Source organism: Dromiciops gliroides, chromosome X (genome assembly GCF_019393635.1).
Source record: "Dromiciops gliroides isolate mDroGli1 chromosome X, mDroGli1.pri, whole genome shotgun sequence".
NCBI lineage: Eukaryota > Metazoa > Chordata > Mammalia > Microbiotheria > Microbiotheriidae > Dromiciops > Dromiciops gliroides.
The window spans coordinates 4,434,204-4,461,642 of record NC_057867.1 but is presented as its reverse complement, the minus strand read 5'-3'; the positions used below and the strand labels follow the sequence as shown (position 1 = coordinate 4,461,642).

Sequence of the window (27,439 nt, the reverse complement as noted above, 5' to 3'; positions counted from 1 at the left end):
TCCCGACTCCCACTCTGACTGCTTTCTGTCATTCAGCAAGACCCCAGTTGGCCATCTCCATGCCTGAAATAAGTTTCTTTGAAATCTAAGAGTTCTTCCTCTGCCCTTCAGGTGGTAGAAGGTACCAATAAGTGAGTTTCTGTCCCTGGAGAGGATCTCTCCTTAAGCCCACAAGCAGCCAAATATTCAATTCAAATATTCTTCCAATCAAAAGGCTTCTCTGCACCTGATGCTTCCTAGGCCCTGTGCTCTCTATCTGCCTGGAATTGACATACAAAGATGAGTCTTCTCTGGGCAAGCTGCCCCTAGCAATGGCTTCCAGACACCAGCTTCTGAGAGGGCCTGGAGCCAGACTGCTTTCTGATCCCTTTCCTTGTAAAGTTCCCACTTCCCCTGGAACAGAACCTTTTCACCAACACTGCCACAGAATGGTACAAGGTGAGAAAGCTCAATTAAACTGGTTTCTTCCTCACACTGTGAGCCTATAGTGGTAAGGTACCCCAAGAGGGCTCTTTCCTTCCCCTGGGATTCCAAGTGCCTGCTCTAAAGCTGGGTGCTCAAATATTTGTTGAAGAAAAGGAAGAACCTTGTTGGCCCAGACAATAGGGAAGCCTGGTGGTGTCAAACTCAAAAAGAAGCAGGGTCCACCAACTGGTTCATAAGGATCCCTATAAACTGCATATTGATTCAATTTAAAAATGTAATATTACCTATGTTTTATTATATTTTTATCCATTTTGTTAAATATTTCCCAATGACATTTGAATCTGGCTCAGGCCACATTCAGGAGCGTTATGTGTTTGACACCTCTGGGTCTACGATACCGTCTGACTGGACTTTGGATGGGGCTCCAGAAAAATCTTCTGAAGGGGGAGGCAGTATAGTACAGTGAAAAATAGAAGTGGATTGGGGTCAGAAGGTCAGGGTTCAAAATCTGTGTGACCAGGGATGAGTTGTTTTCTCTCTGTGTTCCTCACTTGCCCCCTCAGTAACAGGAAATAGATAATTCAATCCAAACAAACAAGAATCACCTACTATGTGCCTTATTATTAAAGTCATGGATGCCAACAGTCCTTGCCTTCAATGGTCTTGAAGGCTCCTTTTAGCTCTAGGAGCATGAGATCTGGGTAATGACTTGGCTTATTCCACTCCCTTTATAAGTCCCAAGGTTTGAGGTTGAGGCCCTTGGGGTTGGAGTAAGTTCCCTGACTTATTTTTCCTGAGCTGCCTAGCCTGCTCCCCCTCTCGGCTTATTCCAAAGAGTCCTGATTCTGGGGATGAGATGATTCCCCCACAAAAACAGAGTCATCTACATAGCCTCCCCAGCCATCCCAAGCAAGCATGCTTCAACCCTTGCTTTTGTTGCTTCAACCATTGGGAGTTACTGCCAAACCGCCTGCCAGCTGTACGGGCCTCTCCATAGACTTCCCCATAGTCCTCCTCTCCTCCCTTTGCTCCTCCCATCCCTCTAGCATCACAGGCCTTTTGAAGGCCATAGGGCAGGAAGAGCCAGGCCCACCACCCCAGCCTCCCCAGCCATCACTGCCTGCCTGCCCTTTCCACCAGCACTACTGGCTCATCCTTGGGCTGCAGAAGGAAGCACGTGGCATCACTCACTGAATGGGGAATTACCAGAGAGGTAGTAGAACACGAAAGCACCAGACCCAGGGGAAGGGGTAGTGGGTGGCACAGGAGAGGGAAGCTCCAAGGAGAAGGGGAGGGAGGATGAGGATAGAGGAGTTACAGCAGCTGGGGAGCACCTCTCTTGGGTATGAGGCAGATTAGCTTTAAAGCCCAAATATGTTGGATGCCTCCACCTGGGCTAATTCTTATTAAAACCGGGCAGGGAGCCAGCCAGCAACTGCTGACAACTCAGGTCTTGGTAACTAGGCCACTCCAGACCGTGTGGGTTGTGTGTAGCTAAGGCTGCAAAGAAGCTGGGTGGCTTTTCTCCTTCACTGGAATTTCTGCATCTGAGCCCCCACTAAGTCCCACCCAAGGATCTCCCAATTAGAAGGGAGCTCTAGCAGAACAAGATATATCTGCCAGGTGGTCATCTGGCCTCTACTTGAAGGCCTCCATCAAAGGGGAAGTTGCTGTTGCCCACTGTACCACTGCATACCTCCAAGGGTTTTCCTTACTTACACTAAGCCCAAATCTACATCTTGGACCTCCTGCTACCAGACATGCCCCTGGGGCCAAGCAGAATGAGACAGGGGATGGTACAGTTAAAAGACCACTCTCAATCTGGAGTCAGAAGAGCTGGATTCAAATCCCCACTGAGCCACTTACCAGCTGTGTGGTCCCTTTACCTCTTGAAATGATTTCCCTTTTTTTTACCTCAGTCTATTTATCTGTAAAATCAGGGGGTTGAACTCGATGACCTCTAAAGACCCTTCCAACTTCCAACCTATTAGCCTAAGATTCAGATGAGTTTTCCACAAATATTCAAATAGCTTCTAATCAGCCTATGTTACCTCCTTGAGTCTCTCTAACAGGAAAGGATGTGGGTGATGGGCAGCAGAGTCAAAAGAAGATATGGGGAGAATTGGGAATATGGGGAAGAACAAAGCTATCTGGGAAGGCATCAGAGAGCACCCAGGACTGGGGCACTTAGAAATCTGGTCTGACTTGGCCATGTCCCAGAGTTGGCCAGGTTAGGGAGCTGACAGGGGGGAAGGGGGGAAGAACACCCCCCCAATAATAAACATTGGTGCTTATTCTTGTTTAGAGCTTGGAGACCAACCACATAGAGATATAATCAGAAGGGTGGTACCTAGGTGGTGCTGCAGTGGAGAGAGGACTGTGCCTGAAGTCAGGAAGATCTGAGTTCAAATCTGACTTCAGACACCTACTAACTAGGTGACCCTGGGCAAGTCACTTCACCCTGTTTGTCTGGGTTTCCTCATTTGTAAAATGAGCTGGAGAAGGCAATGGCAAACCACTCCAGTATCTTTAACAAGAAAACCCCAAATGGGGTCACAAAGGGTTGGTTGGACATTACTGAAAAATGACTGAATAACAAAATGACCAGAATGAGAAGACAAATGAATGGCTACCCAGTGTATTTTTGCCCCCTCACACTCTAACTCAACATTCACCTTTGCTCCTCAGTAGTTGGAGACTTGAATATCCTCTCTCCTGTGCAGTGTTAATAGTTCATCTTTCAATATAGGTCCATACACACCACACTGACTCAAGTAGTCAGATTTAATCTAAGCAAATTTGGTTCCTGAACACAGATATAGTTCCAAAACTAGCATTTAGCATGCCCAGCGAAAAATCACCTGGGACAGGGTAGAAGAAGGCTTGTGGAGAGAAACAATGTCACAGAGTGGAATTGCAAAGTTCTAAACAGCTATATTGTGGCAGCAGCAAGCTGAAGCAGGATCATAAGATCATAGAATGTCAAAGCTAGAAGGGTAAAAACTCTCTTACCTATCCACAGTTGTAAAATGTACTTCCTTCCATTATTCCCTGATTTTATTATGAAGTGACCTTGCCCCTTATATTTAGGTTAAGTAGCTACTGGAACTTATGGTGGCATATGGTACAAGTTACTAGTCTAAACCTTATTTCTGCCAAACTGCTTTTCAGTTTTCTTGACAATTCTTGTCAGAGTCCTTCAGTTAATATTATCAAACATTGGGTTCGCTTCTTGATATTGCTTATTTAGCCTATTTCACTGAGTCTAGTTTTTTTTTAATTAACCAAGAGTTTTCAGACAGTGCTTCATAATATAGTTGGAGATCTGGCAATGCTATGGCCCATTATTTCTAGTTTTCATCCCCCCATAATTTCCCTTGAGATTCTAGACCAGTTGCTGCTCCAAATGATGTTTTTATTTAATTTTTTTTTAGTGAGGCAATTGGGGTTAAGTGACTTGCCCAGGGTCACACAGCTAGTTAAGTATTAAGTGTCTGAGGCCGGATTTGAACTCAGGTACTCCTGACTCCAGGGCCAGTGCTCTATCCACTTCACCATCTAGCTGCCCCTGCTCCAAATGATATTATGATTTTTGTCTAGCTGTTAAAACTGGAAGGGACCATAGAAACCATGTAGTCCAACCCTTCATTTTAAAGATGAATAAACCAAGGCTCAGGAAAGGGAAGTGACCTGGACAAGCTCTTATCCAGTTAGCTTTCCAATCCCAAAATCTGACCGAGTGTCCTCCATGCTGGTGAACCAAAGCAAATGATCAGGAAGCTAGTTTCTTTCCTTACAGACTAGAATCTGCTGGGCTGCTTAAAAGGAAAGGGAGCATAGCCTTTAACAATATTTATGCAGAACATGGCTGTCATGTGATAAGCAAAGTTTGAGAACAGCCTCTCTAGAGTCTACTTCCCCCCCACTCAGCCCTTTCTCTGATATGCAAAAAAAAACCCTCAAAAGAATAGGTCACATTTCTATGTCTCCTCTGATCATGACAAAAGCTCTGTGAAGGAGGGGGGACAATTATTAAGATTTTCATTTTACAGATCAGTCAAAATCCAATTTGGAGAGGTGAAGCAAGTTCTCACTGCAAGTAAGTGACAGTACTAGGGTTTCCACCCAGGTCTTCCAAGTCTAATTCTCTTCCCATCATACCATGCTAACTCTCTCAAAGCAGAGATCTGGGGGACATAGCTTGGAGTTTCCTGTGTGCAAAGCACATGCTCTATTTTCCCAATAGAATGTAAGCTCCTTGAGGTTAGGGACGATCTCATCTTTGTCTTTGTATTCTCATCACCTAGCAGAGTAACCTTGCACATAGCAGAGGGCCTTAATAAAAGATTGTTGGATTGGATCAAAGGGCATGTTCGACCACTGAGCTACATTCTCCAGAGGAGAGAAAGACTAATCATTTCCATTCCATAGAACAACTTTTCCTTCCTTCCTTCCTTCTTTACTCCCTCCTTTCCTTCCTCTCTCCCTCACTTCCTTTTTTCCTTTCTTCCTTCCTCCCTCCTTTCCCCCTTCCTTCCCTCTTCCCTTCCTTCTTTCCTCTCTTCTTTCCTCCCTCTCTCCTTTTCTTCCTTATTCCCCCTCCCTTTATTCCTCCCTTCCTTCCTTTTCATCCCTTCTTTCCTTCCTTCCTCCCTTCACTTCTTCCTTATTCCCTCCCTCCCTCCCTTCTTTCCTTTCTTCTTGTTTTTTTTTGTGTTTTTTTTTTGTTTGTTTGTTTGTTTTTTTTTTTGCAGGGCAATGGGGGTTAAGTGACTTGCCCAGGGTCACACAGCTATTGTCAAGTGTCTGAGGCCGGATTTGAACTCAGGTACTCCTGAATCCAGGGCCAATGCTTTATCCACTGCGCCACCTAGCTGCCCCCCTTTCCTTTCTTCTTAATCTTTCTCAGAGGAGGTTCTACATCCCTTTGAATACTCTCTACTAGAAGACCATCCGAACTGAAACACTCTGACCAGATTATGGGTGAGCAACGCAGAAAGGAATGGACGAAGGAGGGGGAGAGTGGACTTGCTTTGTTCTCTCTCTAGAGGGTAGCACTCGGGGTCACAGAGCTCGAGCTTATGCCAGCACCTGGATAGGTCCTCTCTCTTCCCAAGCCTCTTTAACCATAATTACCCTGAGTCATAGTATGTTCCAGAGATGGGCAGGGGCTGAAGAAAAAGGGAGATGGAGAGCTCAGCCCAAAGAAACTTAATTATATTACTGGAACTAGTACAGAATGTGCTGTGGCTGCTTTTCTTAGGGCATCTGGGTAATTGCCCTGTGAGTTCTTGTATGGCGAGCCTGCTGTGAGGGGCACAGCTACTTTTGGGGCCCTCCTTACTACATGTTTGTGGTTCAGTGGATAGAGCACCGGCCTGGAGTCAGGAAGACCTGAATTCAAATCCAGCCTTAGACACTCACTCACTGTGTGACCCTAGGTAAGTCACTTTTTTTTTTTTAAGTGAGGCAATGGGTGTTAAGTGACTTGCCCAGGGTCACACAGCTAGTAAGTGTTAAGTGTCTGAGGTTGTATTTGAACTCAGGTACTCCTGACTCCAGGACCGGTGCTCTATCCACTGTGCCACCTAGCTGCCCTGGTAAGTCACTTTAACTCAGTTTGCCTTAATCTCCTGGAGAAGGAAATGGCAAACCCCTCCAACATCTTTGCCAAGAAAACCCCAAGGGGCAACAAAGAGTCGGACACTATGCTCACTCCAGCAGCACATATACTAAAATTGGAACGATACAGAGAAGATTAGCATGGCCCCTGTGCAAGGATGACACACAAAGAGTCGGACACTACTGAACAACTGAGCAACAAATGCTACATTTCCCTCTATCTGGGTTCCTCTAGGGAACTAAGTCACAGAGATGGCTGGCACTCAGTGACCACTTGCTTAGCATTAGACTTCACAGCTAAAGGCATCTTCTTCTGGGTCTCTTATTTACATCTACCTTCTATCATCTCTATTCTTAAGCTAAATGTGTCTGTGTGAGGGGGTGACCCTTTGCAATGAAGAAATTACCTACATCCAAGTCCCAGCACAAGCCATATCTTGTATCTTGACTTCACTGACTAGTTACCTGCATGCCATGGCAACATTCACTGGAATTCCCCATCTAGGGAACTGGAATAGCCTGCAACTCTTTTGCTGTGCACAGATCAGGCATTTCACCTGTCTGGACACAATATGGAAATAAACTCCTGTCAAAATGTAGTTTGAAACTGGACCAGGTTTAAGTAAATGCTTCTCTGAACAGATGAGTTCATTCTATGGTATGGAGGAGTGGAATAAGGCTATCTTTATCAGAGCCATGAAGAAAGTTTTGGTAAAGAAATTCTAGCTGCAGGAGCCTAAATGTGGCACAAATTATTCCAAAAATGGAGAAAGGGAGGAGCTGTCTAAAGAGACCAATGTGGATGCACAGGGAACTCACTAAACAACTGATATTTTTCAAAGGCATTTATGGAAGGTGGAAGTAAGCTTAGGGAACTACCAAAGGATACAAAAGTGACAAAGTTCTGTGGGTATAGTATCATTCAATCAATGAACACACATTTAGTACTATATTCCAGGCACTGTGCTAAGCTGGAGACACAAAAAAGGCATAAATAGTTCCTGCCCTCAAGGAGCCTGTATTCTAATGAGGGATGGCTGCTAACACCTGGAATAAGCAGAGTCTGGCAATGAATGTCAAGGCCAACAAAAAGGGGCAACAGAGGGAAATGAAAGAATAGGACCTTTATTTGAGGTAGATGAGAACAATGAATAATAGAGGGCATTTTGAACTAGCTAACTCTTAGTTTTGTTTCTGTTTGCTTTACCAAGAATAATCTTCAGCCTGGGAAAGAAAGGACAAAGATGGGTACCAGAGAGGTAAGTGAAAAAATGCTGTAAGAGCTCCTACTTGTCCTCTATGAGCCCAAGTCATGAAATCTGAATGAACTATACCCCAGGCACTGAAAGAATGTCTCTTTAATCGCTGATCTTTTCAAACTCATGAGGATTAGAAGAGGAACCATGGGACTTGAGATGTACAAATGACCCAATTTTCAACATCTTCCAAAAGGGAAATCAGGATGATTTGTCAAACTATAGTCCAGTGAGCTTGACTTTAATTCCTAGTGAAATTCTGGAGCTCGTGTTTCAAGGGACGGTCCACAAGCATTTGGGAAAAGAAGCATTCAAGTGATTACTACAAACCAGCATGGGTTCATAAAAAAGAATTCATGCCAGACAAAGCCCATTTCATTTCCAAAGAGGACAACCACAGATTTAGTATAATCCAGATTTCAGCACAACGTTTGGCAAAATCTCTCCAGGATCAAATTTCTAGGTATGGGGATGGCAATGCAGTTAGTTGAATTCAGGAATGGTTGAATAATTGAACCCAAAGAGAAGCTAGTTAATGGAACATTATCAACCTGGAGTGAGGTCTTTAGTGAAAGTGCCCCAGGGATATGTCCTTGGCACTGTTATGTTGAATATTTTTTACCAGTTACTTTGGTGAAGGCATAGATGGCATACATATCTAATTAATGGCTATAACATATATAAAAGGGAAAATTAGGTAGTGTGCTTGGTGACAGAATGGGGATCCCCAAAGCTCTCTATGGACTAGAACTATGGGTTAGATCTAATGAGTTGAAATTTCGGTCTCAACATACCTGGAATTGTGGCTCGCAATCCATCCTGACACTGGCCCATGGGTCTCCACACATTTTTCATAGAAGTCCACCCAACCCTGGGCCCTCTGCTTTTCTCCCTCTATACTACTTCGCTTGGTGATTTCCTCAGCTTTCACAGATTTAATGACCTGTGCTGATGATGCTCAAATCTACCTTTTCTGACCCAAACTCTCTGCTGACCTCTAACCTTGCATCTCCAACTGCCTTTCAGACACCTTGAATTTAATATCCAATAGACATTTGAAACTTAATATATCCAAATTAGGATCCATGACCTTTCTCCTACTTTCTCTCACTCCTACCTTTCTTTTTATTGTAAAGGGTAACACCATCCTCCCATTCCCTCAGGCTCCCAGCCTAGGAGTCATCTTGGACTCCTCATTAACTTTCACCTGCCAAGACCTGTTGATTTTACCTCTCTAACATCTCTCAAATACCCCCTCTTCTCTCCTTTGACACTGCCTCCAACCTGGTGCATCACCCTCATCACCTCACACCTAGATTATTGCAATAGCCTAAGCACAAGTTTGATGATATCACTCCCCTACTCAATAGACTCCAGTGGCTCCTTATCACTTCGAAGACCAAATACAAAATGATGCCCTTCATCACCTAGTTATCCCTACTACCTTTCCAGTCTCCTTACATCTTTTTTTTAAAATTTTTTTTTTAGTGAGGCAATTGGGGTTAAGTGACTTGCCCAGGGTCACACAGCTAGTAAGTGTTATGTGTCTGAGGCCGGATTTGAACTCAGGTACTCCTGACTCCAAGGCCAGTGCTCTATCCACTGCGCCACCTAGGTGCCCCCTCCTTACATCTTACTCCCCAAATACTTTTTGACGCAGTGACACTGCCCTCCTGGCAATCCAGAAATAAGACACTCCGTCTCTCAACTATGGGCATTCTCTCTGGCTGTCCTCCATTTCTGGAACGTTCTCCCGCCTCACTTTTACTTACTGTCTTCCTTAGCTTCCTTACAAGTAAGCTCTCCCCAATCCTTCTTCATTCTTGTGTCTTCCCTCCGTTAGTTATTTCCTATTGATCCTGTCTAGAGCTTAGATTGGAAACTCCTTGAGGGCAAGGACTGTCTTTTGCCTCTTTTTGTATCCCTCAGACTTAGCACAGTGTCTGGCACATAGTAGGCACTTAATCAATGTGATTGACTGATTGATTGAAGTCATGGTTCCACTGTCCTTAGTCTTCAGCAGATCACTTTTCGAGTATTATGCTTAGTTTGGGGTGTCATGCTTAGAGAAGACATTGCTTTATTCCACTAGACCCTAGAGGACAGAACAAGGAGTTGAAAAGCCGTCCAAAAATGAAATGGAGTGAGTTTCCCATCACTTGAGATCCTTATGTCGAAATTGGATGCTTTCGTTAAGGATGTTGGGAAGAGCCATGACATTGGAATAGAAGACCAGTGAGGTTCATTCTAGTTTTGAGGTGCTCAGAACCTCCTATAAGTTAGGGTTGGTATGAGTGTCACAGGGCTGGGGGCTCGGGTGTGGGGGGGGAAGCAGGCAACATTTGAGTCTCACTGTAATCTGAACTAGTTCAAGGAGAGAAGAATATACATACACACAAACGGGGACAGAAATTCATCTTATCCAACAGGGAAGGAAGGAAAGGGGTAAGGGGAAAGGAAAAAGGTTATAAGAACAAGGATAGATTAAGGAAAGCAGTTGTCAGAAGCAAAATAGTCTCTTGAGAAGGGAACAGGGTAAAAAAAGAGGTTAAGAAAATAAGATGGAGGGAAATATACAGTTAGCAATCATAACTGTAAGTGGAAATTGGGTGAACTCACCCATAATATAGAAGACAGCAGAATGGGTCAGGAATCAGAATTCAACAATACATTGTGTTTAAGGAACACACTTGAAACAGAAAGATACAAATAGAGTTAATATGGAGTTAGAGCAGAATTTATGTTTTAGTTGAAAAAAAAAGGAAGACGTGGTATTCACGAGCTCAGACAAAGCAAAAGCAAAAGCAAAAACAGACCTAATTAAAAGAAAGAATTTATTTTATTCTATTTTGCTAAAAGTTATCCTATTGGATGTTGGAGGGGATGTGGGAAAGCTGGGATGCTAATCTACCATTGGTGGAGTTGTGAACTGATCCAACCATTCTGGAGAACAATTTGGAACTATGCCCAAAGGCCAAATAACTGTGCACACCCTTTGATCCAGAAGTACCACTGCTAGGTTCATATCCAAAGACATCTCCCAAAAGAGAAGACCTATTTGTACAAAAATATTTATAGCAGCTCTTTTTTGTGGTAGCAAAGAATTGGAAATCAAAGGAATGCCCATCCAATGGGGAATGGCTAAACAAGCTGTGGTATATGATGGTGCTGGAATATATTATTGTGCTATAAGAAATGACAAGCAGGATGAGTTCAGAAAGACTTGTATGAACTGATGTATAGTGAAGTAAGCAGAACCAAGAGAACATTGTGCACAGAGACAGCAATACTGTTTGGTGAAGAACTGTGAATGACTTAACTATTCTCAACAATACAATGATCCAAGACAATCCCAAAGGACTATCCACCTCCAAAGAAAGAACTGATATTGATGGAACAGACTGAAGCATGCTATTTTCCACTTTCTTTCAATTTTTTTCTGTTATTCAAGTTTTCTTGTACAAAATGACTAATATGGTAATGTTTTACATAATTGCACATGTATAACCCATATCCGACTGCTTGCCACCTCAGAGAGGGGGGAAGGGAGGGAAGGAAGGAGAGATAAAAATTAGAACTCAAAACTACAAATAAAAATGTTTATTATTTTAAAACATTAAATTAAAAAATAAAATAGAAGGTATCCTAGACAATGAATTAATATGAGTACTAAGTATGTGTGTATGTATATATATATATATATATATGCATATACATATATACACCAAATGGCATAGATTCTAATTTTTATTTTTTTATTTTTTTGCCAGGGCAATGAGGGTTAAGTGATTTTCCAGGGTCACACAGCTAGTAAGTGTCAAGTGTCTCAGGCCAGATTTGAACTCAGGTTCTCCTGAATCCAGGGCCAGTGCTTTTCTAAATTCTTAAAGGAAAAGTTAAATGAGTTGCAAGAGGAAATAGAGAGTAAAAATATAATAGTGGGGGGCCTCGACTTACACCTCTCAGACCTAAATTAATGTAACCACAAAATAAACAAGAAAGAAGTTCAGGAGATGAATAAAATTTTAGAAAAGTTAGATATGATAAACCTCTAGAGAATGCTGAATGGGAATATAAAGGAGGATTCCCATTTCTCAGCTATGTATAACAACTTTACAAAAAGTGATGATGTATCAAGGCTTAAAAATGTCAAAAAGAAATGCAAAAAAGCAGAAATATTAAATGCATCTTTTTCTGAGCATAAAACAAAAATTACATTTAAGAAAGGGTCTTTGAAGCATAGATTAAAAATTCATTGGAAACTAAATAAATCCTGAAGAATAGGTGGGTTAATGAACAGATCATAAAAACAATCAATTATTTCATTAAAAATCATGACAGCAATCAGAAAACATACCAAATTTGTGGGATGCAGCCAAACCAGTACTTAGGTCTAAATGCTTACATCAATAAAAGAGAAAAAGAGCAGATCAATTAATTAGGCATGAAACTGAACAGAAAAATACATTTTAAAACCCTAATTAAACACTGAAATAGAAATCCTGAAAACCAAAGAAGAGATTAACAAAATTGAAGGTAAGAATACTAAATTAATAAATAAAAGTAAGAGCTGTTTTAAAAAACAACAAAATAGATAAATCACTGGTTGATTTAATATTAAAAAAAGAAGTAAAAATCAAATTACCAGCATCAAAAATGAAAACAGTGAATTCACAACCAATCAAGATGAAATAAAAGTAATTACATTTTGCCCCAACTATATGCCAATAAAACTGAAAATCTAAATGAAATGGATAAATATTTACAAAAATATAAATTATCCAGATTAAGGGAACAGGAAATAAAATATTTAAATAATCCTCAGAAAAAGAAATTGAACAAGTAATAAATGAACTCTCAAATGGAAGAAAAACAATAACAACTCAGGACCAGATAAATATATGGGCAAATTCTACCAAACATTTAAAAAACAATGAATTTAAATACTACATAAACTTGAAAAAATAAGTAAAGAAGAAATCCTACCAAATTCTTTCTATGATACAAATGTAGTTCTTGATATCTAAACCAGGGAGAGTCAAAACAGGGAAAAAAACTACAGACCAATTACCCTAATAAATATTGATGCAGAAATTTTTAAATAAAATACTAGAAAGGAAATTACAACAACATATCACAAAGATCATATACTTTTACCAGGCTGGATTTATACCAGGAATGTAAGGCTGGTTCAATATTAGGAAAACTATCAGCATAACTGACAATATTATGACAAAACAACAAAAACTGTATGATTATTTCAATAGATGCAGAAGCTTTTGACAAAATACAACACTTATTCCTGCTGAAAACACTAAAAAGCATAGGAATAAATGAAGCTTTCTTTAAAATAAGTAGTAGCTATCTAAAACCAAGAGCAAACATAACCTGGACTAGGGATAAGATAGAAGATCAGAAGTGAAATATTATTATATTATACTAGAAATACTAGCTTTAGCAATAAGACCATTAAAAAACGAAACTTAAGAGTGAGCTCCCAAACTCATGACACGATCGCTCCAAAAAACACCCAAATAATGCCATAGGACAATGCTTGGAGCAGCAAAACTCACAGAAGAATGTGCTGAAATCATCTTCTAACCAAGAACGGCTTGGAAGGTCAGAAGGAGGGAGCTGCTGTGCTGATACAGGAGTCGAGCCCAACCCCACAGTCACCCTGACACAGATCCAGTCCCAGGAAGGCCTCACCAGAGAAGGAGACCCCCAGAGCCTCTGAATCAGCTGAAGCACCAGTGTTGTCTGGAACTAAGCTCACAGTCTGGTGTGAGGGCTGAGCCCTGGCCAGGGGGGAGACTACAGGGGTCTATGCTGGTGCTGAGGCAGAACTGGGGTTTTTCACCCCTGCTGAGAACAAGGAGGTAGGCTTGAGTAGCAGTGGCCCAGGTAGGGAAGGGGCACAGGCTTGTCGGAGCTAACAACCACAACACACAAAGCTGGTTGATTAGCAAGTTGGTCTAGGGTCATCTAGGACCAGGAAACAGGCCAGGTGAGTGAAGAACCTGATTCTCCTTAAATCATACCACCTGGGACTTCTTAAGCTTGGGATACTGCAGCCTAGAAACAATGCCCCACTTTAAGGAGCTAAAAGTCAAGTAAAAGAAAGGCAAGATGAGACGACAGAGAAAGGTGAGGACTATAGAAAGTTTCTTCAGTAACAAGGAAGACCAAGGGCCACCCTCAGAGGAAGATGTCAACATCAGGGCCCCTATATCTAAAGCTTCCAAGAAAAATATGAATTGTTCTCAGGCCATAGAGGTGCTCAAAAAGGACTTTGAAGATAGTTAGAGAGGTAGAGGAAAAAATTGAAAGAGAAATTAGGGTGATGCAAGAAAGACATGAGAAAAAAGCCAACAGCTTGAAAAGTCAAATTGGCCAAATGGAAAAGGAGGTACAAAAGCTCTCTGATGAAAATAATTGCCTAAGAATTAGGATTGAACAAATGGAAGCCAGTGACTTTATGAGAAACCAAGACACAATAAAGCAAATCCAAATGAATAAAAAAATAAAGGGCAATGTGAAATATCTTCTGGGAAAAACTGCTGACCTGGAAAATAGGTCCAGTTAGAGATCATTTGAAAATTATTGGTCTACCTGAAAACCACGATCAAGGAAAGAGCTTAGACACCATCTTCCAAGATATTCTCAGGGAAAATTGCCCTGAAATTCTAGAAGAAGAAGCTAAAATAGAAATTGAAAGAATCCACCGATCACCTCCAGAAAGAGATCCCAAAAGGAAAACTCCTAGGAATATTATAGCCAAATTCCAGAGCTCTCAGGTCAAGGAGAAAATATTGCAAGCTACCAAAAAGAAAGAATTCAAGTACTGTGGAGCCCCAGTCAGGATAGCACAAGATCTAGCAGCTTCTACATTAAAGGACTGGAGGGCATGGAATAGGATATTCCAAAGGGCAAAGGAAATGGGATTACAACCAAGAATCACCTGCCCAGCAAAACTCAGCATAATCTTTCAGCGGAAAAAATGGGACTTTAATGAAAAAGAAGACTTTCAGATATTTGTGATGAAAAGACCTAAACTGAATGGCAAATTTGACTTTCAAATACAAGACCCTAGAAAACCATAAAAAATTGGAGCTGGCAGACATAGCTGGGGTTGTACAGCAGGCAACTGTCTTGTGTCTGAGGCTGGGTTTTGGCTGGGATTCCCCTGGGTCCAGGGGTGATGCTTTGTCCACTGTGTCACTTAGCTAGGTGATGACATCTTTAGGGTTAAATTGAGGGGTGAAGGGAATTCACTGGGGGAGGGGAAAGGGCAGAAGTGAAATCCTACATGAAAGAAACAGGAAAAGGCTTATGGAGTGGGGGAAGAGATGGAAGAGGAGCAGGGCAGTCAATGAATTTTAGACTCATCAGAAAAGGCTCAAAGACCTTAAACTCATCAGAGCTACCTCAAGGAGGGACTAACAGACACACCCAACAGGGTGGAGTGATTTATTTAATCTGGGCAGTAAATGACCCTAACGGTCATCAGAATTGGCTCAAAGATCTCAATCTCATTAGAATTGGCTCAATGAGGGAATAATGTACACACTCAATTGGGTGGAGGAATATCTCTAATAGGAAAATAGGAGGGGAAGGGGATAAAGAGAGAGGGTCAAAAGAAGGAAGGGCAGAGTGGGGGAGGGGACAGACAGAAGCAAATCCCTTTTGAGGAGTGATAGGATAAAAGAAGATGGATAACAGAATAAATATCATGGGGAAGGGAATAGGATGGAAGGGAAACAGTTTACAATAGTAATCATGAAAAAGAGAAAAGGGGGAAAAATTGTACAAGAAATATTTATAGCAACTCTTGGTGGAGGCTAAGAATTGAGAATCAAGGAAATGTCCATCAATTGAGGAATGATGGAAAAAGCTGTGCTATATGATTGTAGTGGAATGGTCTTGTGCTACAGGAAATGACAAACAGTATGATCCCCGAAAAACCTGGAAAGACTCATGAACATCAATGTATAGTGAAGTGAGCAGAGCTGGGAGGACATTGTGCATAGTGACAGCAGTATTGTTCAATGAGCAATTGTGAATGACTTAACTACTCTCAGCAATGCAATGATCCAAGACAATCCCAAGGAACTAATGAGGAAGCTTACTATGCACCCCTATAGAAAGAACTGATAAAAAGAACACTTGTGGATTGTACATATGTAACCTGGTTACAATCTTGTGGAGGGGGGAGGAAAGGGAGGGAGGGAAGGAGAAAAATTTGGAACTCTAAATCTTATGAAAATGAATGTTGAAAAGTACCCTTACATGTAACTGGAAAATAAAATAAATAAAGAGCAAAAAAAAAAAACTTAAATAGGTATAGACAATGAGGAAATTAAACTCACTTTTTGCAGATGATATGATGGTATACTTAGAGAATCCTAGAGAATCAACTAAAAATCTAATTGAAACAATTAACAACTTAAATAAAATTGCAGGATATAAAATAAACTCACACAAATCTCAGCATCTCTGCATATTGCCAACAAACCCCAACAAAACAAAACAAAAAAACTAAAAAAGAGAAATTCCATTTAAAATAACTACAGACATTATAAAATACTTGGGAGTCTACTTGCCAAGACATACATAGGGACTATATGAACACAATGACCAAACATTCTTCACAAATACAGATCTAAACAATTGTGGAAATATTAATTGTTCATGGGTAGATCAAATCAATATAACAAAATTATAATATCACATAAATTAATTTACTTTTCAGTGTTATACCAATCAAAATGCCAAAGACTTATTTTATACAAGGAAAAAATCATAACAATATTCATCTACAGGAACATAAAGTCAAGAACATCAGGAGAATTGATGAAAAAATGAGAAGGAAGGGGAACTAGCAGTACCAGATCTCAAACTATAATTATCAAAAGGATTTGGTACTAGGTTAGAGTGGTTAGTCAGTGGAACAGATTAAGTACACAATATATACAGAAGCAAATGAGTACACAGTAACCTAGTGTTAAATAAACCCAAAGATTTCAGCTACTGGGGCAAGAACTCACTATTCAACAAATACTGTTCAAAAAACTAGAAATGAAACAAAAGCATGTTAGGTGTGAACCAGTCCACCCATTCTGGAAAGTAATTTTCAACTATGTCCAAAGAGCTATTAAATTGTACATAACCTTTGACCCAGCAACACCATTACTAGGCCTAGACCCCAAAGGGATCAAAGCCAGAGGAAAAGAACCCAGATATACAAAAATATTTCTATACTGTGTGATGATCAACTGTGATAGACTTAACTCTTCTCAGCAATATAATGGTCCAAGATAATTCCAAAGGACTCATGATGGAAGATGCTCTCCACTTCCAGAAAAAAGAATCTGGATGCAGATTGGACCATACTGTTTCTACTTTTTTGTTTGTTTGTTTTTCTTTTTCGAGGTTTTTTCATTTTGTTCTGATTCTTCTTTCACAACATGACTAATGCAGAAATATGTTTAATGCAATAGTACATATCAGATTGTTTGCTGTCTCATGATGGAGGAGGGAAGGGAGGGAGGGAGAATTTTTTTTTGTGGGGCAATGGAGGTTAAGTGACTTGCCCAGGGTCACACAGCTAGCAAGTGTCAATTCTCTGAGGTTGGATTTGAACTCAGGTCCTCCTGAATCCAAGGCTGGTGCTTTATCCACTGCGCCACCCAGCTGCCCCAAGGGAGAAAAATTTTGAACTAGAAATCTTATAAAAACAAATGTTGAAAACTATCTTTACATGTAACTGGAAAATAATAAAATACTTTTGTGAGAAAAAAATGGGAAGTCAGGAAAATGGTGTACGTGTAACACACTTAGCTTTAAATAACAAAAATTGACTTGGCTTCTCATAAATTTTATTGGACCATGTGAAAATAAGTGAGTAATAGGTGGTCCCAATTAGTTATGGAATAAACATTTATTACGTACCTACTATGTGCCAGGCAAAGTAGGAAGATTCTGAAAGGCAGCGTGGGATAGTGAATAAGAAGCTGGATTTGGTGTCAGAGTATAAATGGGTTCAAATCCTGTTTCTAGTATTCAAAAGACTTGTGACCATATATAAATCAATTAATCCCTATGATTCTAATTCCCTTTATTGATAAAATAAAGATATAATACCTTAAAATATTTATAGAAGCTCTTTTATACAATAATAAAGAATTAGAAACTGAGGGAATAGCCACTAATTGGGGAATGGCTGAACAAGTTATGATATATGTGTGTGATAGAATACTATTGTACTGTAACAAATGATGAAGGGGCTGGTGTCAAAGAAATCTGGGAAGACTTGGATGAACTGAGGCAGAGTGAAATGAGCAGAACCAGGAGAACAATTTGTACAGTAACAGCAGAATTATAACTAATTGTAGATGATCAGCATTGTGTTGATCACAACACAATGATGAAACACAATTTCAAAGCACTCTTGATGAAACATGTTGTCCACCACAAGATACGGATTGAGATGTATTCTCTTTTTGCCTTTTTGCATGTAGCTAATGAGGGAATTTGTTTTTCATGACCTATACATATTTAAAATGGGTTCTGGGCAGCTAGGTGGCGCAGTAGATAAAGCACCAGCCCTGGATTCAGGAGGACCTGAGTTCAAATCTGGACTCAGACACTTGACACTTACTAGCTGTGTGACCCTGGGCAAGTCACTTAACCCCCATTGCCCTGCAAAAAAACCCCAAAAAAACAAAACAAAAATTAAAATGGGTTCTGTTTTGCTTGCTTTCTTACTGGGTGGGAGACAGGGAAGGGGAGGGAGAGAATTTGAAAGTGAAAAGAAAATGAAACTGAATTTAAAAAAAATAAGTCAACAAGAAGTTGGATTCCCAGATAGCCAAAGAGCATCCTTTAGCTCTGCTCAGGCTACTGCTTTCCAAGCCTCATAGGAAGACCCTTGCTACCTTTTGATAGCACTCTCTTTGGAGGCTCTGCAAGGAACTCGAGACCCCTTAGTGAAGTGAGATGAAGTCAAGGTTCAGTAAACACAGATATAGGTCAAACACAGCTGTTAAATTGAACTACCAGAGGTCTCAAGACAATTCCCAGGGGTCCCTAGTTGAGAACCAGTTTGCCAGAGGCACTTAGCCATGGATATTCCAGCTATCTGACTTGGGGTCCTGACAGGGACCATGACGTCCTGGTGTGTTTGCAGTATCTCAAGCATTGAGCCCTGGTGTGAGGACATGCTTCCTACCAAGAATGCATGCAAGTAGCAAATGACATCACAGGACCTGGGTTTGACATCTACGTGTGTACCATTGGGCAAGGCAACGGTCCTCTCTGGGCCCATTTCCTATTCTGTCAAATGAGGGGATTGGACTAGACAATCCAATCAATTATCTCTCCCAGATCTGAGCCTAGGATAGTAATAACCAAGTCCTAGGGCCCATGAAGGGAGCATTCTCATGTTCCCTAGTCCTTCCTTGGTACTTGAGCATCCCCTGTCATCACCCTGCAGATGACCTCTTGATCACCGTTCCAAAATGATGTTCATAACCAACAGCAAGGCCAGTCCAAGAGTCCACCCTTCTGGAGGGTCAACGGGCCCCCTGAAGACAATCACAGCCTAGAGGGGCACAGGATGCAACTGATTACAAGAGGGAAGCCAACTGCAGGCATCAGGGCCAAATCCAACAATGAAATGACACTAATGAAGTCTCCAGAGAGCTTGTCGCGCCGAGATGGGATTAAATATAGCATCTGTGCAGAACAACAAATGCAGCGCAAAGAGAGCGAGAGGCTCCTTGCAGCGCCTGCCAGGGACAAACCTTACTAATGGCAGTCACCAAGGAGGGCTCCCTGGCCAGGGAGTGCCTCCCAACACTCATGCTGCTTCCTGATGAGCAAACTGAATGGGAGGTTCCATAAGTTTGATTTTACAAGTAGGAAGACTGGGGTATACATCACTTTGTGTTTACTCTATATGTTAAAAAAAAGACTCAATATACATATGTGTATAGATACACACATGAATATACATACATACATACACACACAGTGTAACCCTCCAATAGGACTTTGTCTTTGTCTCACCAACTTCTGGCACATAGAAGGTGCTCAAGAAATACTTATTGAGTTAGTGAATGAATGAATGAAAAAGAAAAAGAAAGAATGAATAAATGAAAAAGAAAGAAAAAGAAGGAACACGAATGAATGAAAAAGAAAGGAAGAATGAATGAATGAAAAAGAAAGAAAGAAAGAAAGAAAGAAAGAAAGAAAGAAAGAAAGAAAGAAAGAAAGAAAGAAAGAAAGAAAGAAAGAAAGAATCCTAAGTTGTGCAGTGAATTGGAGTTTACAGAGAAACAGAACTCAATTCTCCTGCCGTGCAGGCCGGGCTCCCACTGCCCTGGCAAAACCCATTCCTTTAGGCCACCGGTGGAAAAAGCATAGGCCATCTGTCACCATCCATCTCCTTGAGCACCTTTGTCCCTGTTCTGTTCACAGACAGGCAGCCTAGTGGTTACAGCAGGGAATGAATGGGCCCTTCTATTCTCAATCAGAGAAAAACTAGGAAGTTTTTTCCAGGTCCAAAAACACTTGAGGAACTTGAGGAACATTGGCTCAAGTAATACCAAAGTGAGGCCAAGAAGGTCAAGACCCAGACTGTGTGCTTCTTGGCCCTCCAGCTGTCACTTAGGTCCAACACCCACACCCACTGTCACAGAGCTGAGTGAGGGCATGAGAACAAAGCCTAAGGCAGGGGACTCTTTCCCAGGTACTCCCCAACCAGGCCGGTGGCTCACCTTGCTTGGCTATTCACCACTGGTCTCCTTTGCCCATGCAGAAGGCATGTGGGACTTCCTGGGTGTTTCAACGTTCTACTGGCCTAGCTATCAGGATGCATACTTGCCCACAGCTGTCTGCACCTTCCCTGCCTGAGACTACCATCTCTGGTAGTAGCCATGTGGCTACTTCTTGAGTGGCCCTTCGGAGCACCCCTCACCTGGGCACTGGTCCCCTTCCTGGATCAGCTGGGTAATGGTGTGACCTGCTCTAGTTTCAAGCCAAAGGCAGGGTGGGGGTAGAGAGGACTACAGGGGTACCAGGGCTGGCCTCGCCCATGAACTGGCAAAAATCACTCAATGGCAGGGATACTTGGGTAAAATTCTGCACATCCTACATACACATGCACAGACAGACAGCCCCAAGTAAAGATGTATTCTCAATGGATGTGGATAGCATAACCTAGGGGCTCACAGGCTGGGCTTGGCATTGGAGAGACCCAAGTGCAATCCAGAACACATCTTTGGGTCTTCAGGCAAGTGAAGACTGCAAATTAAAGAGCAGCTGCCAAAGTACACATCAGAGGGCGTTTCCACATTGGTTGGTCTTTCCATTCATTATCACACTTGGGCCCCAAACTGTGGAGAAAGTGGGGCTGAGAGGCCAACTAACTTGCTCTGAGCCCCCAGTGAGTCTGGCTCACAGGCAGGATCTGAACCAGGTCTTCCTGAATCCAGGTCAAGCACCCTATACCCTCACTATGCAGTGATGTGTGATCTTTAGATTGGGGACCTAATTAAGGCCCTACCCTTAATTCTATGTGACCTTGAATAAGTCATTTTACCTGGGCCTCAGTTTCTCCCTCTATAAAATGGTAATAATAACAGTACCTAGTTCAGAGGGCTATCAGGAGGCTCTGGTGAGATGATAAAGTCCTCTATAAACCATAAAGTGTCATTTAGTGTTAGCAATTATTATTAATCTGAATAATAATCTTAACCTCCTAGACTTTGAGCTCAGGGAACATGGAGTCCAATGGTCCCATTTTATAGATGAGGGCCCAGGGAGCTGGCACAAGTAGCATGGCACAGAAGTGGAATTCAAACTCACATCCTCTCTGTCCAGAAATTTGGAAGGTCTCAACAGGCTTTCAATATTGCTTAGCTAGAAGCCTTCTTTCACCTGAGTCCCAAAGTCCTAGGGCTCTCAGGAGACCCCCAGATTACTGTGCTGCTCTAGGGCCCACAAGGAGTCCCCAGATAGACAATAAGGAGCAAGAACACACATGGAACATGTGGAGGGATAGAGCAGAGGAAGGCTCATTGCCCACCCCCCCACCTTTGAAACAAACATGCCTCTCCAACTGGACCATATGTTTCCAGCGAGAAAGACTTCAGCCAGTTGGGGCTCCTCTCTTTTCAGAAAGGGATGCAGCACAGAACAAAGCTCCAAGTAGGAGGTAGAGGCGGGAGCCCTTCTACCAAGGAGCTGTGGGAGTGGCCCTGGTCAAGTCACTTCATCTCCAGAAGAGTAGAATAGTTGCCCTTTGAGATCTCTTCCAGCTCTGACAATTTGTGATGTTTAGCCCAGTATAGCCACCAGCCAGTGTTGTTCCACCCGGTGAGCCTTGCCCAGACGACCGTAGATTGGGCAGGCCACACTCTGGCAGACACCTTCTCTCCGTAGCTTTGAGGGTTGCAGACACATGATGAGGTTCTGAGCACTATCATAGCCCAGCCTCAGTCAGAGGGCACACCATGGGGACGAAAGATGGACTTGGTGTCAGACACACAGACTAGATTGTGACCTTGGGCAAGTCATTGGTTTCCTCATTCAGAAAATAGAGATCATAAAAGCACCTTCTTTAAGTGAGATGATGAATGTGAATTCCTCTGCTAGAAATGGCAGGCCCCCTCCACACCCAAGTGAAGCGAGGCGCTTCCTTTGTCTATATTCATTAACTGCTTTCTTTGCACTCTGGTCCCCCCTCCAGCCCACAGTGAAAGTCAGGGCCCTCAGAGGTGTGTGGGCTGCATGGGTGAGTTTGCTGAGCCCCCTGCTGACCCTTCTCCTCTCTGGGCCTCCTAGTCGTCCTCCGTCACTTGGCCCCTGAGATCTCCAGCTCCAACACTAGAAGCCTAGGTTGTGCCAAGTTCAGAGCATGTGCTTTGTCAACGTTTCAAGAAATGAATTTCTCAGGGCTGTGCCTCAGTTTCTCCATTCATAAAAGATCAATAATCCAACCTTCTTACTTGGACAAGACATTGCTGCTTTAAAATGGCTGGATGAAAACCCACCCAAGCCCAAATCAGCAGCATCAGAGTCACTCCCTGTGTGGCAGCAGGTATTACTGCTAGGGAGATAAGACTGCCAGCCCTCACCCACATCAGGAAATGAGAGTGCTCCCACCTTCATATTAGCTAGACAGGGAACAGAGGGGGGTGGGGAAGGTAAGCCAGGCTCTTGACTGTCAACACATTTGCCCTAAAATCCAGCGACTCCTGGAATGCTCTGCCTCAGTTTCCCCGTATAGAAGGAGGGTAATAAGGAATAATCCATCAAGATTTCCTGCAAGTGCAGCCCTGGGCTCTGTGATAGAGGAAAAGACGGCTGGGAGAAAAGCAAGGTCCCCGCCCTGAGGGAAGCTGCCTGTCTGGGTCTGGCTGGGGAAAAAAAACACTTCTCCCAGGGAGCAAAAGAGGCTTAAGTGGCTGCTGCCTTTGGAATATGAAAATCGTGCTGTTCAAATGGGGAGAGCTCTCTCTCGGGCAGCCCTTCACAGCTAAAGCCTGGGATTAAGATCTTGGTCAAGATTGCTGCTCACTTGGCTCAGCAACCCCAACCCCAGCCCCAGCCCCAGCCCCAGCCCCAGTCCCAACCCCAGCCGGAATCTGATGGGAGACACTTTATTAACTCTCCCTATTTCCTACCACACTCGGTTAATGAAAACTGGATGAATTGAATATTCTGGCTCCTTAATTGCTGTTAATTTCCTCACACACACTCATTTCCCCCAGGGAGGGCTCACCCAGATGGTGCCTGAAACAGTAACTTGGTGTTAAAGGGACAAGGCCACCAGCTAGTCCCCAGTTTAGGCTGAGACATGACCTAAGGGAGTCTCCCTTTGGGAAATTGGGGGGGGGAGGGGGGAGGGGGATTTCGGTCAAGTCTGCTTTGTTTCTTGTATGAACGCAGTGCGCAAAATTCAGACTGAGACAATGACAAGAAAAACCGGGAGCTGAGAGCCCAGGAAGACTCCCCAAGGGTCAGAAAGGGAGAGCTAGAAGCAGTGGGCGTGTGTGTTGGGGAGCCTCCTGTGGCGGCCAAACGTACACGCCCCCACTTGGCGTGCGGCACATCTGCATTGTGGCTCTCATCCCTGGGAAAGGCTGCACTCTAGACCTGTGTGTGCGTGTTGGGGGGGGGGGAGCATTGCACAGCATTGCACATGTGGACCTATGTGTGTGTAGTATGGGGATGCATGTGTGTGCTGTCAGTGTGTGCATGTGCATTTCCGGATGCACGCCACTGCTATACACAGACAAGAGCCCTGGTCTATCAATCAGCTTTTGATAAATCCAATCCCATTTTAAATGCACATGAGAGAGAGAGCGAGAGCTAGAGCGAGCTCCTGCTTAGATGAATCCCAAGGTGAGGCAAACAAGCCCAGAAGGCCTGGGTTCTCAATTTGTTCATCTGTCCATTCACTGATCAGGGCTTAAATGAGCTTCCCCCCTCCATAAGCATGCATGGGTACACACACACGTACATGACACACACAAACACATTCTCTCATACACACATGTACATGACATACACACATTCTCACACACGTAGGACACACACATGTACAGGATACAAACATATTCTCTCACACACACGTACACTGTCGTGTACACACATTCTCACGCACACACATGCCCTCTGGCTCTCCCAGGATTCTACCAGAAAGGAGAATGGAAATAGACCAATCTAACATTTCTCTCACCCACCACCCCTCCCCCCAAATCCAAGCCCAGTCTTCCTTATTAATGACACTAACAATACCTTGACAATATAGGCACCCTGTTATTGAATTAACTACACATTTGTCTGTGCTGAGGCCCTGGGTTTCAGTGGGAAAGAGAGTCACTGCTTGCAAGCTTATCCCCAACTCTCAATTATCTGTGGTAATAGAGGAAAGCAGTGGTGCAGATAATCCCCAAATCATTTCTCTTGGGCCATGGAAAGCACTCTATGGTTGGTGGGTTTTTTGTTGTTGTTGTTTCCCCCTGGAAGATTTGCCTCCCTAATTCCATTTTGCTTAGACTAATGAGTTTGCCTTCCCTGACTGAGCACAACTGGGGTGGGGGGAGCTGGGAGGTTGGAGGGGAGGGGGGAACCAGTCTGGGATTAAACATTTGCCACCAATAAGCCCCCTATGGCTAATTGTGAGCTGCCTCTAAATAAGGGCTCTCAATTTCTAATTTTATCTGCTTTTATTCATCTGAGAAAGGAGAGGGAATAAAAGAAATCCAAAGAAATTTGTTAAAATTAATGGGTATCTGACACCCCCAGCGCCACTCAACTGCACGAATCAATAATAATATTAGCTCACATATATATGGGTCTATTCCCCACAACAGCCCAGGGAGGTTGGCAGGCCAGCCAGCCAAGGATTGTCATTCACATTTACAAATGAAGAACCGAAGGCTCAGAAAGGGGCCCCGAGGACCTGGATTCAAACCTAGCTCCCAGACCTGGGGAGCTTCTGCCTTATCCTCTCTCCTTTCAGCAGCAATCCCTGGTTGGGGGGAATCAGTGTTGATGAAATGTCAGCCAAGAGATTGTTTGTGGACAAATGGGAGTCTCGTGAGGCACAGATGGCCAGACTGAGCAGAGGCAGAGTTGGGGGATTTGATTAGCTGTCATTTGCTTGCTGACCCCTGGGGGGTTGGGGGAAGAGAGGGACATAGCTTAGCTTTCCATTCAGGGGGCTACCGATTTGCAAAGACACAGGTCATAGATTATATTTAATAAAGACATAAGAGCAAAAAGCCAGCGAGCCAAATCCTCCCTCTCCTTTCTGTAAGGGCCTAGCCCCAGAGCCCCACAGCTCTACCAACCTACTAGAATAATTAGAAGGCACTAGAACCTTGCCAGGGAGGGAGGGAGGGAGAGGGGAAGGAAGAACAGGGAGGGGAGTGGGGGGAGGAGGCAGGAGCAAGAGGGGGTCAGGGGAGGGAGAGGAGGAGGAGACAGAATTTCTTCCTGATCTTCAACAGGTTAAGTATTAGAATCAACAGCCCTGGTGCTTGTTAATAGCACTGCGGATGCTGTGTTCACTTAGAAAAAGAATTTATTACCCTCTAAACAAAAAAAGCATCATTGCCGGCCTGCTGTCGGGAATGAATGGGAAAAGGATGCTTGCCGACCATTTTTTTTAATAGTTTCCAATTTACTTCTTAATTATGGTTCTAACACCCACTCTGAGAATGGAAAGATTTACTGTACTTCCCCCTGGACCCATATATTCTGGGCCACTTAAAGGAGCATTTACTTCTCACTCTGCATCTCCAATGGCCTTCAAACTAGGGGGGCTTGTCTGGCTTCCTTCAGACCCAGCAGCTCAGTAGCTCTCTCCATTTCTGGGGATGGTTTGTACACTGCAGGCTTCAACAATTGTGCGTGTGTGTGTGTGTGTGTGTGTGTGTGTGTGTGTGTGTGTGTGAGTCTGTGTCCGTGTGTGCTCACATACTCGAGAGCAAGCACTGTTGTGGGCACTATAGACATATATGGCAAAGTCCTTATCCCTAGGGAACTTGCAATCAAACGGGGGAAACAAGACAGACACATATGAAACAGACAAGCCAGGTGTTAGCAACAGCATGTGTCCATACATAAATGCAGGGGAGGGAGACTTGGCTGAGGTTGGGGGAGGTGAGGAAGCAATAAGGGACATTCATTTGTTCTTAGTGAGGAAGTGCAAAGAGACCCCATAAGAAAAAAACAGAAGCCACTGATATTTTTCTTCAACTAATTTTCCTGAATCCTACAATTATAATGATTTCCTAGCTGGTCAAATCTCAGGGCACAAAGATACTCCACAGCATACTCTCAACAGAAGCTGAGCAGAGACAGACAAATGTGGCTCACTTAATATCAACCCCTAGAGGGTCACATCATTGCTAAAAAACCAATTCACACATTTGTACTCACACTTTCTGCCACAAGGTAGGGGACCCTGGTCCATTGCCTGGAAATTGAAAATTTTAGAAAGGAGGGGCATGGACAGATCTCATTCACAGACTAAACCATCAGAAAAAATTGAATAAAATGTGCCCTCATCATCTCTGTTGTGTGTGTGTGTGTGTCTGTCTGTCTGTCTGTCTGTCTCTCTCTCTCACACACACACACACACACACACACACACACACACACACACACACACACACACACACGGGCTACATCTACCCTCAGCCTAACCACAATGGTACAATAACCAGGGTGAGGAGCTAAGCTGGCCACCCCTAGGGGATCCAGCTCCACCTTAGGCAGGACAACTTCAACCAGCAAAGGGGGCCAATACCCAGCACCACCTAAGCCCTTTTGCTCATTTCATGGCTGGAACAGGCAGGATGGCTGTGTTCTGTGAATAATGGCCAGCTCCCCACCCCCAGGGAGAGGTGCTGTGCCCAAGAATGACCTCTAAGAGGCAGTGTTTCTGAACCCTGCCCTCCCGGTGAAGCTACCTGCCCAAATGCAAGGTGGCAGAGGGGTTGGCCCTGCAGTCTGGTGGACATGGCCGGTCTCAGAAATGGGAGCCTTTATGGAGGTGTTCTGCTGTTTTTAAAGCATCTTAGTGCCCCTAAGTCATTCGTCTCCATGGCCCTCTTGTGAGGCTGGTTGTGAGGTTGGACCACATCACTAATCCCATCCTAAGGATGGGAAATCAAACAAGAGCCTGGCCCTAGTTTGAGCAAAAGCAGCATTTGAACTCTGGGCCCGGAGCCAGCCCAAGGCCCAAGAGCCCTGGCCACCTGCATAGAAGCCTGGGCCATGTAGAGGATGCTAATGACTGTGCCCTTACCTTGCTCCTCATCTGGCCTGATGTGGACACTTTGCTGATGAGCTTGTGGGAGCTTCCTTCTTGCTCTCCCTCGCTGCCAGAGGATTCCTCTCCCGGCCCCTCAGCTGGAGCCAGCCTGTCCAAGTCCAGAGAGGAGCCAGACTCCCTGAGCTTCCCGGCCACCAAGTCCCCTGGTGGCAGCAGCTCAGCCATGGTCCCAAGGTCTCACTTAGGGGCGCCACAGGCCACGAGCTCCCGAGACTTTAGCCGCTCTTCTCCCTCCCACTAGCTTCATGCAACCCTTCTAAAAGACAAGAGCAAAGCACCC

At 43.5% G+C, this 27,439-nt stretch overlaps 1 protein-coding gene and 1 non-coding gene across 2 annotated transcripts in view; one reads left to right on the top strand and one right to left on the bottom strand.

The window, feature by feature from the left end:
• The window catches only part of DGKK (diacylglycerol kinase kappa), a 145,034-nt gene extending 117,796 nt beyond the window's left edge, over positions 1 to 27,238 (bottom strand). The window contains exon 1 of the mRNA XM_043974250.1: positions 27,133 to 27,238. Coding sequence (XP_043830185.1) covers positions 27,133 to 27,144 — 12 coding nt within the window. The 5' untranslated portion in view covers positions 27,145 to 27,238. The remainder of the gene's footprint in view (positions 1 to 27,132) is intronic.
• On the top strand, positions 6,135 to 6,236 carry LOC122734229. The gene has a single exon (XR_006354033.1). It is a non-coding gene; the product is annotated as a U6 spliceosomal RNA (small nuclear RNA).
• Positions 27,239 to 27,439: the final 201 nt, after the last annotated feature.